The 13,850-nt window shown below is 41.2% G+C and overlaps 1 protein-coding gene across 1 annotated transcript in view; it reads right to left on the bottom strand.

The window, feature by feature from the left end:
- FGD5 (FYVE, RhoGEF and PH domain containing 5) overlaps positions 1 to 13,850 on the bottom strand; it is a 147,582-nt gene that overhangs the window by 122,048 nt on the left and 11,684 nt on the right. Inside the window, exon 2 of the mRNA XM_067544345.1 lies at positions 8,216 to 11,237. Coding sequence (XP_067400446.1) covers positions 8,216 to 11,237 — 3,022 coding nt within the window. The remainder of the gene's footprint in view (positions 1 to 8,215; positions 11,238 to 13,850) is intronic.

Genomic DNA, 13,850 nt, shown 5'->3' with positions numbered 1-13,850 from the left:
GAGAAGTCTCAATGGAGCACAGAATGGGGGAGATTTGAGTGTAACCATCGTCCCAAGATCAGCATAAGGACAGCCAGGCTGACCCATTGAGGTGCTGCACCACCACCCTACAAAGTGCCTACTCCAAAATATAAGTCTTCCTGGGGGGGCTGGAAAACAGTAAATGTTGGAGGTGGTGGTTTCTCTCCTGAACTGATGTAAACTATCCCATGGGGCTGGAATAGCCACAGCACAGCACTGCATGTGCAGCATGCTATAAAAAGCACAGAAAGAAAGAATGCAGGAAAAGCACAATGTATATTTTTAAAAACAGGTTAGAGCAGCTTAAAATGCCTTGTTTTCCCCTTGCTTAGCCTTCTGCAGAGCCTAACGTGAGCTACTTTGATTTAAGGGCTGGAACTGCCTTAGGGCATCCCAGCTCCATTCCTCTCAAAGAGGCAATCCAGCCCCTAATTAACATAATCCCTACCCAGGGGCAGGGCTTACCCTATAAAAAACCATCCTCCATTTTGGGCCACTCTCTTCAAGCACTGCATGGACACACACTAGCTATCTTGATGGTAGAGCAGATGACTAGAGGCAGAGAAATAGGCTTAGTTTATGTTTATTTATAGGTAAAATTTCCTACTGGTAATGCTTTTTCTGAGAAAGAAGGGAGGAAAACATGGGAGACTTTTCTCCAAAAATGGCTGCTTAATTTTTCTCTTCACATTTTAAATGAGGGTGAAGGGAAGAGATGGGGTGAGCTGGAGCTGAGGGTGCATGATGTCCAGCTTCCCCCCGCAAATCAGAAAAGAATGCACGTAGGAAAATAAGGAAGGCATAAACCAAACAAACCTTCTTTAAGCTCTAGCTGGGCTCCCTGTGTCCTTATGTAACTTTAGTCACTTGGCTTCCTAATGCTCCAGCCTGACCAGCTGGAAAACTTAAGACCACCCTGGAAACCAGATGCTATATCTGAGCTGATTCTTCCTGGGGAAGTGACTCACAAAGCTCAAATCCCAAGCTCCTTGACGTGACATCCATTTCTCTCTCTCTTTGCTGGAAGCTTGGCCCTGGGCTCCTGAGTGTGTAGCAGGCCCTTCATGCTGGAAGTTTGACTTCTGACTGTCTAGCTCTGATTTTACCCCTCTCATTTGCCACTATTGCCCTCTTTGCTCTGACCAGAATTGTGAACCATAGTAACAAAGAAGGCAGGTGGTTTCCTGTGAGATCAGAGTTACTGCTCTTTCATTATCTCTGCTCAGTCAAGATTTGGGCAGTTTTCACCTTCAGTGACAGAGATCATGTTTCACCCACACTGGTTGCTCATTCTCTGCTCGTTCTCAGTTCTCCTGTGTTAGTCGTAGTAGTAGTATTTATGTGTACTGTGGTATCATCTAGGACCCTCAGTCAGTACTGCAGTATCACCTCGGACCCCATTGTGCTAGGCCCTGTACAACTACAAAACAAACAGAGGGTCCCTGCCCAAAGAGCTAACAAGCTAAGTCTGAGAGAAGAAACAGCAGCATGTTACACAGTACCACCCATTTTTGTTGAGTCAGAATTGATCCCTTGAGTCACCTGTGGCTGACGGGATTCTCTCCTTCTGCTAGTCACATACAAGCCTCCTTCAAATGCTAGACTGTTGCATTACCTGCTTAGTCCATCTGCTACTAATTTACCAAGGGGCCTACCCTGATTTGATCCTTTGTGATCAGCAAAGCGTTACCACGACCTGATCATTTCTCTTTGGCCAAATCCTGCCCCTCCTCCAGAGTCACAGAGAACCCTGGCTTGGTAGAAAGCTGGCAACAGGAGCCAGACTAGCCTTGGGTAGTCCACACCCTTTGTGCACCAAAGAGCTCTGTTCCCTGGAGAATTCTTGCACCACACCATATAGGTGGGGCAGTTGCCAGTGAATGCACAGCTATACAGCTCCACTAGCTAGTCTCTTTTTGGTGTGGAATCATCTGGCAGAAGTAATGGCTGGACATTAGCTGTGCTGCTGTCATAGAGGAAGGGCTTTTTTCCTTCCCACCCCTGTGGAGATCCCCAGTGAAACAGCCCAGACACTTGGCTTGATGCTGGGATCCAGGATTTTTTCCTTGGAATTAATTTCTGCGGTACCTCAGAGACAATAGCAGCATCTGGCAACTGCATACCTGAGAGGAGGCAGTGGGTAGGTTACATGCCCCTGTTCTCTTGCTCAGGGCTTCATTCTCCAGGGCTATCAATCCTGCACCTGTCACTAGTCCTAATTCCATTTTAAAACACAGAGACTGGGGTTCAAGTCCCAGCTTGGCCATGCACCTACTGCATGAGTTTGGGCAAATTACTTTGCCTCTCTCTTGCTCCTCCTGCCCTTTGTCTATCTTGTCTGTTTACACTGTACATTCTTTAGAACAGGACTCTCTGTGCTTGCACACTGTCATAATAAGTGTGGATATGGGATACTCATGCGCTGGGCAACAGTAAGGAGAACCCAAGGTACACTCACTTAACGCTAACAGATATCCTCTGCTCCTGCAATTGGACGGGGAGTGAAAATCCCCCCCAAACATGTTTGATGAACATCTTTACCCTGTGTGCTCCAGGAAAGATCAGCATAATTAAGCTTTTAAGGAACAAATCTAAGGTTGCAAGCCATTTTTCCCCAGAGTAAACAACCAGCCTCAATTATTAACAATTGCCACAAGTTCTCCACATTCACTTTTAACAGCAACAAGCCGCTCAGAGCCATCCTCTCTGAAGTTAGTGACCTCTAGGGCTACATAGTCCAGCCAGTAATTTCGATCAGCAGGAGCTTCACAGCTGCACCCACACCTGGCTGCTTTGCAGTGTATAACCACTGTACTTCCCTACCCACTTGTTTATGCCAGCTTTACATGCCTGCTTACTACAAATTCAATCAGTTAAACAAATGCAGCAGGGGAGGAGGTGTCCCAAGCATAAGCAGGTTGGCAAGAGAGTATGCGACAAGCTACATTTTTGGCCCGGCAGCCTCAACAGTGTCCGTGTGAAATGTTTTCTAAGAACATTCTGTTTACAAGCTCTCGAGTGTGTTACATACATTAACATATTGTGCACCTCTATGATATATCAACAATAGTGATTCAATGTATTTATTATTAGGCAAATGATCTATAAAATTCCAGCATGTTTCTTGCTCCACTTACATGCACAAACACTGATCACTCTTTCCTTGGTTTGGATGTTTCAAAATGTACATCGCTTACACTGAAACATCTATTGCATGTATTATCTCTCTACCTGCACTTTAGCCTGAGGATACTGCACTTGGATACCATACTCAATCTCTGAAGAGAGAATGATTTTATCTTCTATAACATATGTGCTGACAATTTCAAGGAACAACAGGGAGAGATGAGGATGCAGCTTCCTGTTTATTGGTCAAAATTAGGCCCTGAATGCTATTGTGGTGAAATTCACCACCGTGGCTTAAATTAATCCTACCTATTTTAGGTGCATTTTAAGGTGCATAGGCTGTTATTCAGGCCCTCTTCAATTAGGTGAATTTCACCCTTTAAGTATATTTTTGTGTGACTTTTCTTTGAGCCTCTTTAGTGTTCATTACAAAAGGGAAAGGGGAAAAATATTATTGGATGGTTTGAGATCAAATGAGATCTGGAGCTGATCACTCCTAGCTTGCAGATTGGAATCTGCCCCCAGACAGTTGTGACTAACGATTTGATGGCTGTTCAGTGATCTATGTGAAATGGAGATGATGGTTTCACTCCACTTCCTAGTGGCAAATGTTCATACCACCCAAGCCACCACCACCAGTAGCACTAATTGGTTAGACTCTCTGTTGGTAGATTCATCACAGAGGCAGAGGAATAAACATATTCTCTCACCCCATTGGTGATCCCTATCCCTATCTCGGTGGAGTGGGGGAAGCATGCATTTCCACTGCCCATCATGCCCCTGGTCTCTTGCTAGATGACTTCACTTTGCAGGGCTATCAATCCTGTACCTGTCACCACTACTAAATCCACTTTATAATTTAAAAAAAAAAAAGTGTGTGGTGATGGGGGAATCTCCCATGGAAGTGAATGAGTGTTGAAGAAATCAAAAACTGCATGTTCTTTTTAGCTGTTAAAACCAATTATTCCAATGTAACGCTAGATCTGTTTTTTTTAAAAAAAATGTAATTTTAGTGCTGCATAGACCATAACAGCTGTCTAGCATGTAACTCTGTAATCTGGCAATTTACAAATTTAGATTTTGGACCTACTTGATCTGACAGAGTCCTTGTGTCTTTTGTGTATGTACTTATTGTGGCAAAAGTACTGCATGGCAGTGTTGTGTCCAGTCAGTATTTGTGGGGAAAATCCACATGAAATTTCTTTCCTAGGCATGAGACTGCACGTGGGCTGTAGGTGCTTTGAAAAGTTGAATATTGTATCCAGTTTAAATGCTTTAGATTTTAGCTCATACACGTTGCTTGCTGATCACTGAGCAAATGCCCAGTCTGGATTGGCCAAATCAAAGGCCAAATCCCACAAGCCTTCCTGTGACCCCAGCTTTTTCCTAAAGACTTGTGGATAGATTTACTCCCAGGCTTAAACTCTGTGAGCTCCCTCCTCCCCCCCATGCATGTGTTCACTGAGAGAGGAATATACCGTTAGCTGACCAAAGGGGTGACCAGATTGTTCTCTTCCATAAAGACACCTATAGAAAGGAACCTGGACTTTGTTCCAAACTGTCCCATCAGAGGATTGGTGCTTGGCTTACTAAACCCTCATATATTCTGAGACCTACTGGGAAATGCCATGGGCCTTGTGGCATCTGCACAGAGGCTCCACACCACATCTCAGACTACTTAGCACCACAACATCAGGACTTCATCAGGAATCTAGTCCCATATAGTCCCTGCTGCTGACTATCCCCAGTCCTCTGACTATAGGTCACTCTGTGCAGAATGGATCACTATTGTGGGTGGGAACCCTGTGGACTTTTGGGTGGACAATACCCAGGAGGTACAGCAGTCTTCTCAGCTCACCCCCCTCCCAGGAAGTCTGAACCACAAGGGGAGAGCATGCTGTGGGGCTGCTGAAATCTTCATTTTGCTTCTCTTCAAATTTTTTGAGCACGGAAGCAAAAGGGACTATTCAGGTGTAGCAAATTTGTTAGAGCCAAGTTATTAACCCTGGTAACAGGAAGGTTGTGATGGAAATGCAGTACTGGCAGATGCTTAACTGCACCATCTCCTTAACATCACTCTAAAAACTGTGGCAAAGGCATCCTTCTGTTTCTCCTGAAGTATAGTGACCAAAGACAGCTTCTGAAATGAGTGTTTGCAGCACCTGTTGGCTAATGAAATGATTCTTTGGGATACACCCCAAACTTCATTTATTCATTTTCCTTAACAGGCCATATCATCAGCTAGTTGTACATAGGCTTAGCTCCATTGACATCAGAGAAGCTGCACTGAGTACACTAGCTGTAAATGTGTGTGTCGGTGGCCAGGAGATGCTTAGGTCAGAGCAGCTTCCTGCTGCAGATGTGGAGCCCAGCTGTCTGTTCCTTTCAACTCTAGCCATCATTTCACATCCATTTACATTTTCAAGGCCATCTCTGCAAAAGAAAAGGGCTAGAATCCTCCTTTTTTAAATTAAGTGAAAGCTAAAATTTACACTTCTTGGCTGCCCAAATCAGGAAGAGTTAAGGGGTTTTGTGGGGCCTAAAGTCTGGTTCCACATGTGGCTACCAATTTTTCCCACAGCGCAGAGTGCTAATGACCATCTACATTGTTGCATTTTAATTATTAATACCACATAGCTAAATTTGGGGGATCTACAGTAACTGCCCCTCTGGGGGCAATATTCCAAACACTAGCCTTGCAATGGTAATTGTAAGATAAGATGTATTTCTAGCATACTTACATTATTGAGCTCTTTCTAGAAATTTGATTGCATCTAATTAAAAATTATTGGTTTAAATCTAGTCCACATGGTTTTTCTTTTAAGCACGAAAATTAAAAAGTGAATCTTCTCATCTGTCAGTTTCAACGTCCCCCACCCAATTACAGGCTTTAGGAGTGGGCTGGTTTCTGGATCATTATAATCCTATATCATTTTCAAATTCTGTTCATTGAAACTTTAATGAAGATTTGCTCTGGTTCATTCATCAAATACGTAGCCCTTCACCGGTATAAAAGCAGATACTAGATACCAATACCATGCAGGTGAATATAGCAAGGACAGGAAGTGCCACATGTGTTACAAGGGAACAACTCAAAGCAGTCATGGTCTCAGATGTTAATAAGCATCATAATACAAGTAGTTCAGGAATTTTAAGTTAATAACATTATGAGGCTTTCTGTTGCAGGGTTACATCTTATATGATTCCATATTCTAAAGCCTAGATGCCTTGAAGTCCATTTTAAGCAGCACCATTTTAACAATAAATATATATGTGTATAATATCTGTGTGTGTGTGTGTGTATATATATATATATATATAATATCTCTGTGTGTGTCTTTATACATATATACATACACCACACACACACACACACACACACAGATATAATATATACACAATACATATATATATATATACACACACACACACAATATGTACAATTACACTGTTGTGAGATGAGACTATTCTGTTCTAATCCAGTGCATTATGTAACTAAGCTACATTGTTTATCCATTTTTTATCATAAGCTTCTCAGGCCTGGTCTTTTTCTGCTTTGTACAGTACTGAATATACAAATGAAGCCCAATAAACTTGTCAGCAGCATAGACATCTCTGCTCTCCAAACAGCCTTCTACTGAGAAAGGAGCTATTCAGGAATATCCAATTTTCATTTCTCCCCCAGCAGCAGAAACAGCATACACAACAAACAACCTGAAATATCACGGTCAAACCTTGACCTTGAGACTTCCTTGAACCAGTTTTGGTTGGCTTTTCCCCTGGCAACAGATATGTCTAAGTCATAGCCATTTATGTAGTTCAATATTTTTAACTAAAAGCACAACCCAAAATGGGTGGTACGTCACTGACACAAACAAATGGCCAGTTTCAAAACAAATGCCAGTTTTCTCAATGGAAGCAGAGCTGCTGAAAGGAAAGTGACTAGTGTGTCATTAGTCAGTGAGATCTGACTAACGTGAGCTTCCCCAAGCAGTTAATACTTTGATTTCCTGTCCCATGCAAAATGTGCAGGAGGAGGATGTTTAAAAATACACATTTCATGAAAATGTGAAACATGAGTGTGAAACATCTCAGGTGGGAAAGAACAACAAAAAAGTTACATTTAAAATTTGGTTAGAAGACTTTCATTCATTTCATTCACCCCAGATTTTTCACTCAGTTGATTTTCTTTTGTTTCCTCTGTTTCCTGTTCTAACTGGAACCAGTGGGACAAATTCCCTTCTCATTTACACTAGTCCTACCCCATTGGCTCCAAGCTAGAATATGATTATAAGATGACAATAAGGAGGTTATGGTGGAATATCAGGGGAAAGACAAACTGTTCTAAATGGAGATACACCAGTGTAACTGAGAGGAGAGTTTGGATCAGTTCATTTTGGTTTTTTGCAAGTGAATGAATAGTTAATGTGGAGCTGAAAATCACACAATGCAATACATGCAGTTTCAGACAAACCATTTATGTAATTCATTCAGAAGTCAGAAGCTGCCAAGGGTCCATAATGAAATGTTTAAGCAATTTATTAAATTAATAGACTATTTAAATTAGGTCATGGCTTGCTTGAGATTTTTTTGGTCCATATTTAATTGCTGTATTTTAAAGGATAAATTAAATACACAATGCTGCATATGGAAATTGACAAGAATGATTAAATGAAAGCAGAGATTCCAGGACCCAGTAGTAAGGCAGATTGTATCTGTAATAAATTCCATTCAAATTCCATTCAGAAACATTCCTCATTAAAAATAATAGATCCACCAGAGTAAAATGATTATTTTTAAATGAACTTTGTTTGACTTATGTCCTCTACCCAGATATGATAATCCAATTCCACTGGACTTGTTAGTGTGTGATTACAAAAAGAGTTTCAATACATCTTAATTTAGAGTCTTTTCATTGATAATGGTATATTTTGTATTCTTCCAAACTCTTTCTTGAAAGCATTGTCTGAAAAAGGAGAATAAGCCAAGCAAAACGGAGGATCTGCCTATGACATCTAACAGAGGAAGTCTTGGCTAGCAGGTCTTACATAATAATTTATAACAGTACCTTTCTGTTTCCTGGTCAGTGGTTTGCTGCTTGTTCTCAAAGGCTGTGAAGCTGCTCATATCCACATAGCCGTCATTCTCATTAGCAGCAGATAATGCCCTACTGGGATCTTCAAAAAATTCTGTAAAAGTTCCTGCCCTGGTTGGTCTTCGAGGAGGAATTTGTATATTTTCATAATCAGAGCTCACAGCTGGAATGTTCTCATAGTCAGAAGTATCAGCATTTGGGAATGAAATAGACCTAGGTTTAGTTAAGGGGAGTGGCATAAATGGAGGTCTGGATCGATCCTCAAAGGACTCCACTCTTGACACACTCCTGCTAAAGGTTTTGTGTGTCCCTTTTCTCTTACCATCCTTGTAGAAAAGAACAGTAGATGGAGACTCAGAAGCTCGCAGCTTCCCAGTATGTGACTTTAGCTGAGGTGAACTACTCAAGCTCCGTCTGTCCAGTTCCATAATCCTAGAAGGCCCATGATAGCTAGACTCTGAAGAGGACCTTGAAGAGGAAACATTAACATCCACATGGACCTTATTTTCTGTCTTCTTCTTGAATTTTAGGGTGAGGAACCTCTTAAAAGATGATTTCTTTTTCTTCGTGTACTTATCAGGAGATTCATTCTCTATTAAAAGTGAAGGGGAACTTTTAGTGATTGGCTTTTTGGTGATACAGGCTAGTTCAAAAGGAGGTGGTATATCAACAACTGAAGATGGGGTGGACACACCACTGGATGAAAGGTGATTTCTCTGCGAAAAGCTACCTGAAGAACCAATTACACAGGGCAAAGAGAGGTTGTCTTCTGTCCTTTTTATTCTATTGTCATCCAGTGTAGAGCCATCAGTTTCTCTGTAAACAGAGACTGGCATATCTCTCCCTTCTACTGAATAAGACCGTGGGTATAAAATAAAACGTCTTGACTTGGCTGGTAATACTCTATTGACTTCCATTGGTTTTACTTCCAAAGGCAGTAAGTTATTGGTTAAATATTCAGTCATAGAGTCATCATGTGAGGACTGCACATCTGTTTCTGGTCCAGTTTCTTCTGGAACAGTTTCTGGCACATAGCCAGGCACTTTCCCAGAGAGTGACCTTGTTCTAGTGACCATACTTTTCCGATCTATGGATAGCAGGTTGTTTTCAGTGTCCACATTTAGTTCTTCTCGTATGCTGTAATCACATGGAATATCTTCTCCTAATTCAGTCTGCCCCATTTCTCTAGCATGAGGGGTTGTATTTTCAGAGGGCAACACATAAGGATCATCTAGAGAATCATTGGTTGTTTCTCCTTCCTCAGGTACAACAACCACTTCAGGGACTGCTAAATACTCTCTAGATTCATGTTCACTATCACAATCTGCTTTAAATGTGCTTTGATTACATCCAGCTAATTCTTCCATTGTATGGTATTTATCTTCAACAGATGCTTTTTCAGGTGGATTGGGGGAGCTTTCTTCAAAGCTACTATGACTGACCTTGTGGCCTTCAAGCACTTGCTTATCTGATTCAGATTCTTCCAAGACACATTCATTGTCACCACAATCTTCCACAAACATATTTGGTTTAGATTCCACTTCCAACTCTGGCCCACAATCAGTTTGAGTGCTAGAGAACTGGCTATCATTACTCAAATAAGTCCTTCCCAGTTGCAAATTCTCACCTAAGTTTTCTTGGGGTGAGTCAATGACATCTTCATTGCATTTGCTCTCAAAAGGAATAATTAGACAACTATCATCTATATTCTCTGCCTTCACCACTTCTTCCTCTTTCTCAGAGTCTTCTCTGGCCTCACATGTTGTCTCTGATGTTTCTTCCTCACTCTTCATCTCAATGGTTTGGTAACCATCATCTATATACTCTTCCCTTTCCACATTTGTTTCTTTGTCGTTATCTGGACCTAGTTCTTCCTCTTCAGCTGCAGCTTCATTGATGGAACCTCCCAAACCCTCCTCTGCATCAGGTTCATTTTCTTTCAGTCCTAACCCAATGTCTGTTTCTTCTTCTTCTTCTTCATCAGCATCATCAGGAATTGTATCAGGACTTGGACAATCATCATATATTAATTCCTTTTCTGTACTCAGTACAAATGCTGCATTATCATCCATGTCACCATTATTCTCTGGACTCACTTCTGCATCAGCATTTGATAGCTCATCTTCTAAAGCTTGTGGCAGTTCATCATTCTCTGCTGGTATTGGCTCATGTAAAGGTAAATGTGTTAGAATAATATCTGCACAGATATTGCCCTTCAAGTCCTCATCTCCATTCAAAATCTTACAGGTTTCAAGGTTATATTCATTATTGTCCTTTACTAGCTCCAGGTTATTAAACGTTTCCTCAGCCTCACCTTTGAAATAGTTTTTAGGGTCATCTACACAGTCCACGTCATCCATATTCTTTGAAACAACATCTACTTCAGGTGCTCCTGAAGACACTTGACTAAGTGCTTCAGACCTGTCACCATCTCTAGTTTCTGTTGACCCATCTGAGTCCAGTTCCACTGGTTCAACAGTAACTGAAGAGTCATTGTCCTCGGCCTCAGTTATTTCTGGATTACAGAACTCCTTGTCATTAGCAGTGCTATGATCTTCCTCCCCAGCTGCTTCTGGAGTTTCTAAGACCTCATTTTCTGCAGATGACGCTAAACACTGGTCATGAGCATGTTCAAAGTCTTCACAGTCTTTATCAGTCAGCTGAGCTTCAGGAACTACAATGTATTCATCACCAGCCTCAGATTCTGAGCACTCAGTGTTGCATTGATTTCCTTCATACAGCTCTCCATCAGGACATATCAGTTTTCCATTTGTGAATTTATTTAAGTTATTGTTGGTATAAACACTGGATCTCCCCTCAGTGTCAGATGAGAGTTTTGGCTTGGGAGCAATGGGTGGTTTTGGACCCCTAGACATAGAGTTTGGATTCTGAAGAATATCAGGCCTTGTCAATGAAAGAGGAAATTTGGATCCAGCCACTGAAGAAAGATGACTGATAATCTTTGGTTTCGGTGCTAGTGGTGGTTTTGTGAAATCTGAAAAAGAAACAAAAAATAGTTATATTAGCAGTTTGCCGTCCTGGTTTCAACAAATATCTATTCACTGATTTAATATAAACAGAGTGGCATTGAAGCCACCACAGAATCCATCACAATTAACTTAATTTTTTATAATAATTTTGACTAGAGTTGTAGTGGGCTGGTCCATGGAGGAGCATGGTGACAGGAAGCACTGAACTACAACTCCCATGAAGTACTGTGGCTACTCAGGAGGACACAGATTAATTTCAGACTGAGCCAAACAGAAACATATCCATTCAGGAATGTCAAAGCTTTTCATTTCAATCAGAAATGTTGAAACAAAATGTTTCAGTATTTCCAAAATGAAATCTTTGGGTTTTCGGTTTTTGGATATTCAGATTTTCAACAAAAAGTCAAAGTTTCAGAGGAAAGCAGGCACTTAAACATTTTTAGTGGTACACCCAATTTTCCATCAAAAAACAGTTTTTCAACAGAAAATTGTTGACCAGTGCTAGTTTGAATCCATAAAAATGCATTACAAGCAATTTGTAGTAATGCTTTTATCTGCATCAGAGACTGCAAAACAAATCCTACACTCAGTTTGTTCTATCAGCAATTAAATGGTTAATTCAGCCTTGTAAAACTGACATGAATGTTTACCAACCCAAAGCACAAAATGTATTCACCTACCTTTACTATGGTGACTAATAATGAAAAATTGAATGATATTTTACTTGCTGGTCAACTAATTTATTCACCAAGGGCAAAAAGAATTTCTAAAAGCTTGGTTAAGCTTTTTACACTAACTATGTAGCTGGACTATAACACACTGAGTGAAATCCTTGTACCCTAAAATGAAGAGATATAATTGGTGTCAACTTAAGTTCAGTTTTCAAAATATATAACTTTTTCAATTGCTTCCCTATTCAGAAGAAACAACAACAATGTAAATGACAATCCTACTTGGCAAGCAATTCTCTTTTATTTAAAGTAAATGTTGGTGCTCATAAAGAGTTTAACATTGATGGTCCTGGAAACTGAAGCCTGTGTTTTAGCTTCAGAAGAGAACGTGGCACTGCAAGCTTCTTCTACCCCACCAACATTGACATCAATATATAAACCTTAGCTTGCCTGGCCACTCCTGTATAGGGAGAGGTGGTATTTAATTGTCCAAGTGCATTCAGTCCTCAGTTAGACTGGTAACGAGAGAGCCATTCAATGCCAATTTCTGTTGAGTTTTGTGATGTAGAGACTCATCTACTACAAACTAGACTGAGACCCTCAGTTCATAGCACACAGGCCACAGAATAGCCATCAGATGATCTGGACAAGGCATGAAGCAGTGAGGTGAAGATGAAAGGCTCCGTATCTCATCACCATTCATATGAGCTGTCCAATCCCCTTTCACAAACAATGTAATTTACTAGTGCCTTATCTGAGGGAAGACGTGTACAGTACTAAGGTTCTATTGGTACTTTAAAAGCCCACTGTTAGGCTATATTCATCCCAGCATATGCCCATGTATCCCTGGTGACAGAAGGTTTATTCAGAGAGAGAGATTGCAATAGTTCAGGGTGACTGCAAACTTCCAATCTTAATGGGGGGGAGGGCCTGAAGTTGGGTATCAGAGCCCCCAGAATGGGCGCCATTGACCATGCCAGGGTTCATGGCCAGAGTGCATAGCAGTTGCACTGATTTCTTTTCCTAGCACCAGAGCTTAAAACTGCCTTCCTTTGTGGAACTGCCCAGCACATTAGTGGCGAACTGCCGTTTTGTAACACCCTGCACCTCAAGCATTTCCTGCCTACTTGCAACATTTTAAGACACGGAAAGCTTTATCACATGCAATTTTTTATGATGATTTTTAGAATTTAAAAGCATTGTTCTGAAGCACCTTAATCAGAGCCATGAAAACCATCCTGATTAAAATGACCTTTCTATTGGGATTCGCACCAAACCCAAATATAGTCAAAAACAAAACTGCGGGGCTACAATATTAAAATTGTTGATATTTATACCGCAACCTTTTGGATTATTTGGGTTCACCAAGACATTTTCTATATCAGTGTTAATGGCCTATGTGGGGGGTGTTATAGCATTAGGTCTCTTTGGTACAATTTATGGCACGCTATGTGATTTGGGAAGTTTTTTGCAGTGTATCATACACATTGCAGTCTTTTGAGGTAAAATTTCAGTTTCTTACACTTTGTAGGTTTGCATTTAACTATGCTAGTCATCTAGGTAAGCACCAGAATAAAGTGACTCAAGGATGGTGGGTCTAGTCCATAAATGAACAGTGATACATCATTCACGCTAGTATATGAGCATGTCAGGAAGAAAAGCCAGAGAATTCACAGATGCCCTGTTCAGCCCTGGAACAGGTTCAACATAGAGAGCATTAGTGCAAGTTGCTATATAGCCCTGGCAAGATGCCTCATTTCTGTAATGGAAGAGACACCTGAATGAGGGAGAGCGCAGGAGAGCATCTGTGCCCATTCACTGCCCCCTGAGACTGCCAATAAGGTGGTCAATTTGTGCCAGTTGTGGTGGTGATCCCCATCCCTGCGATATAGACATACTTGCCCACTGCTACTGGATCTGAGACCCCAACCTGGGCCACTGAAGAGC

This window comes from Emydura macquarii, unplaced genomic scaffold (genome assembly GCF_026122565.2).
Source record: "Emydura macquarii macquarii isolate MOO-44397 ecotype Brisbane River unplaced genomic scaffold, CSIRO-AGI_Emac_v2 contig_968, whole genome shotgun sequence".
NCBI classification, from domain to species: domain Eukaryota; kingdom Metazoa; phylum Chordata; order Testudines; family Chelidae; genus Emydura; species Emydura macquarii.
The sequence above is the reverse complement of the archived record's forward strand: the minus strand, read 5'-3'. Positions and strand labels throughout refer to the sequence as shown.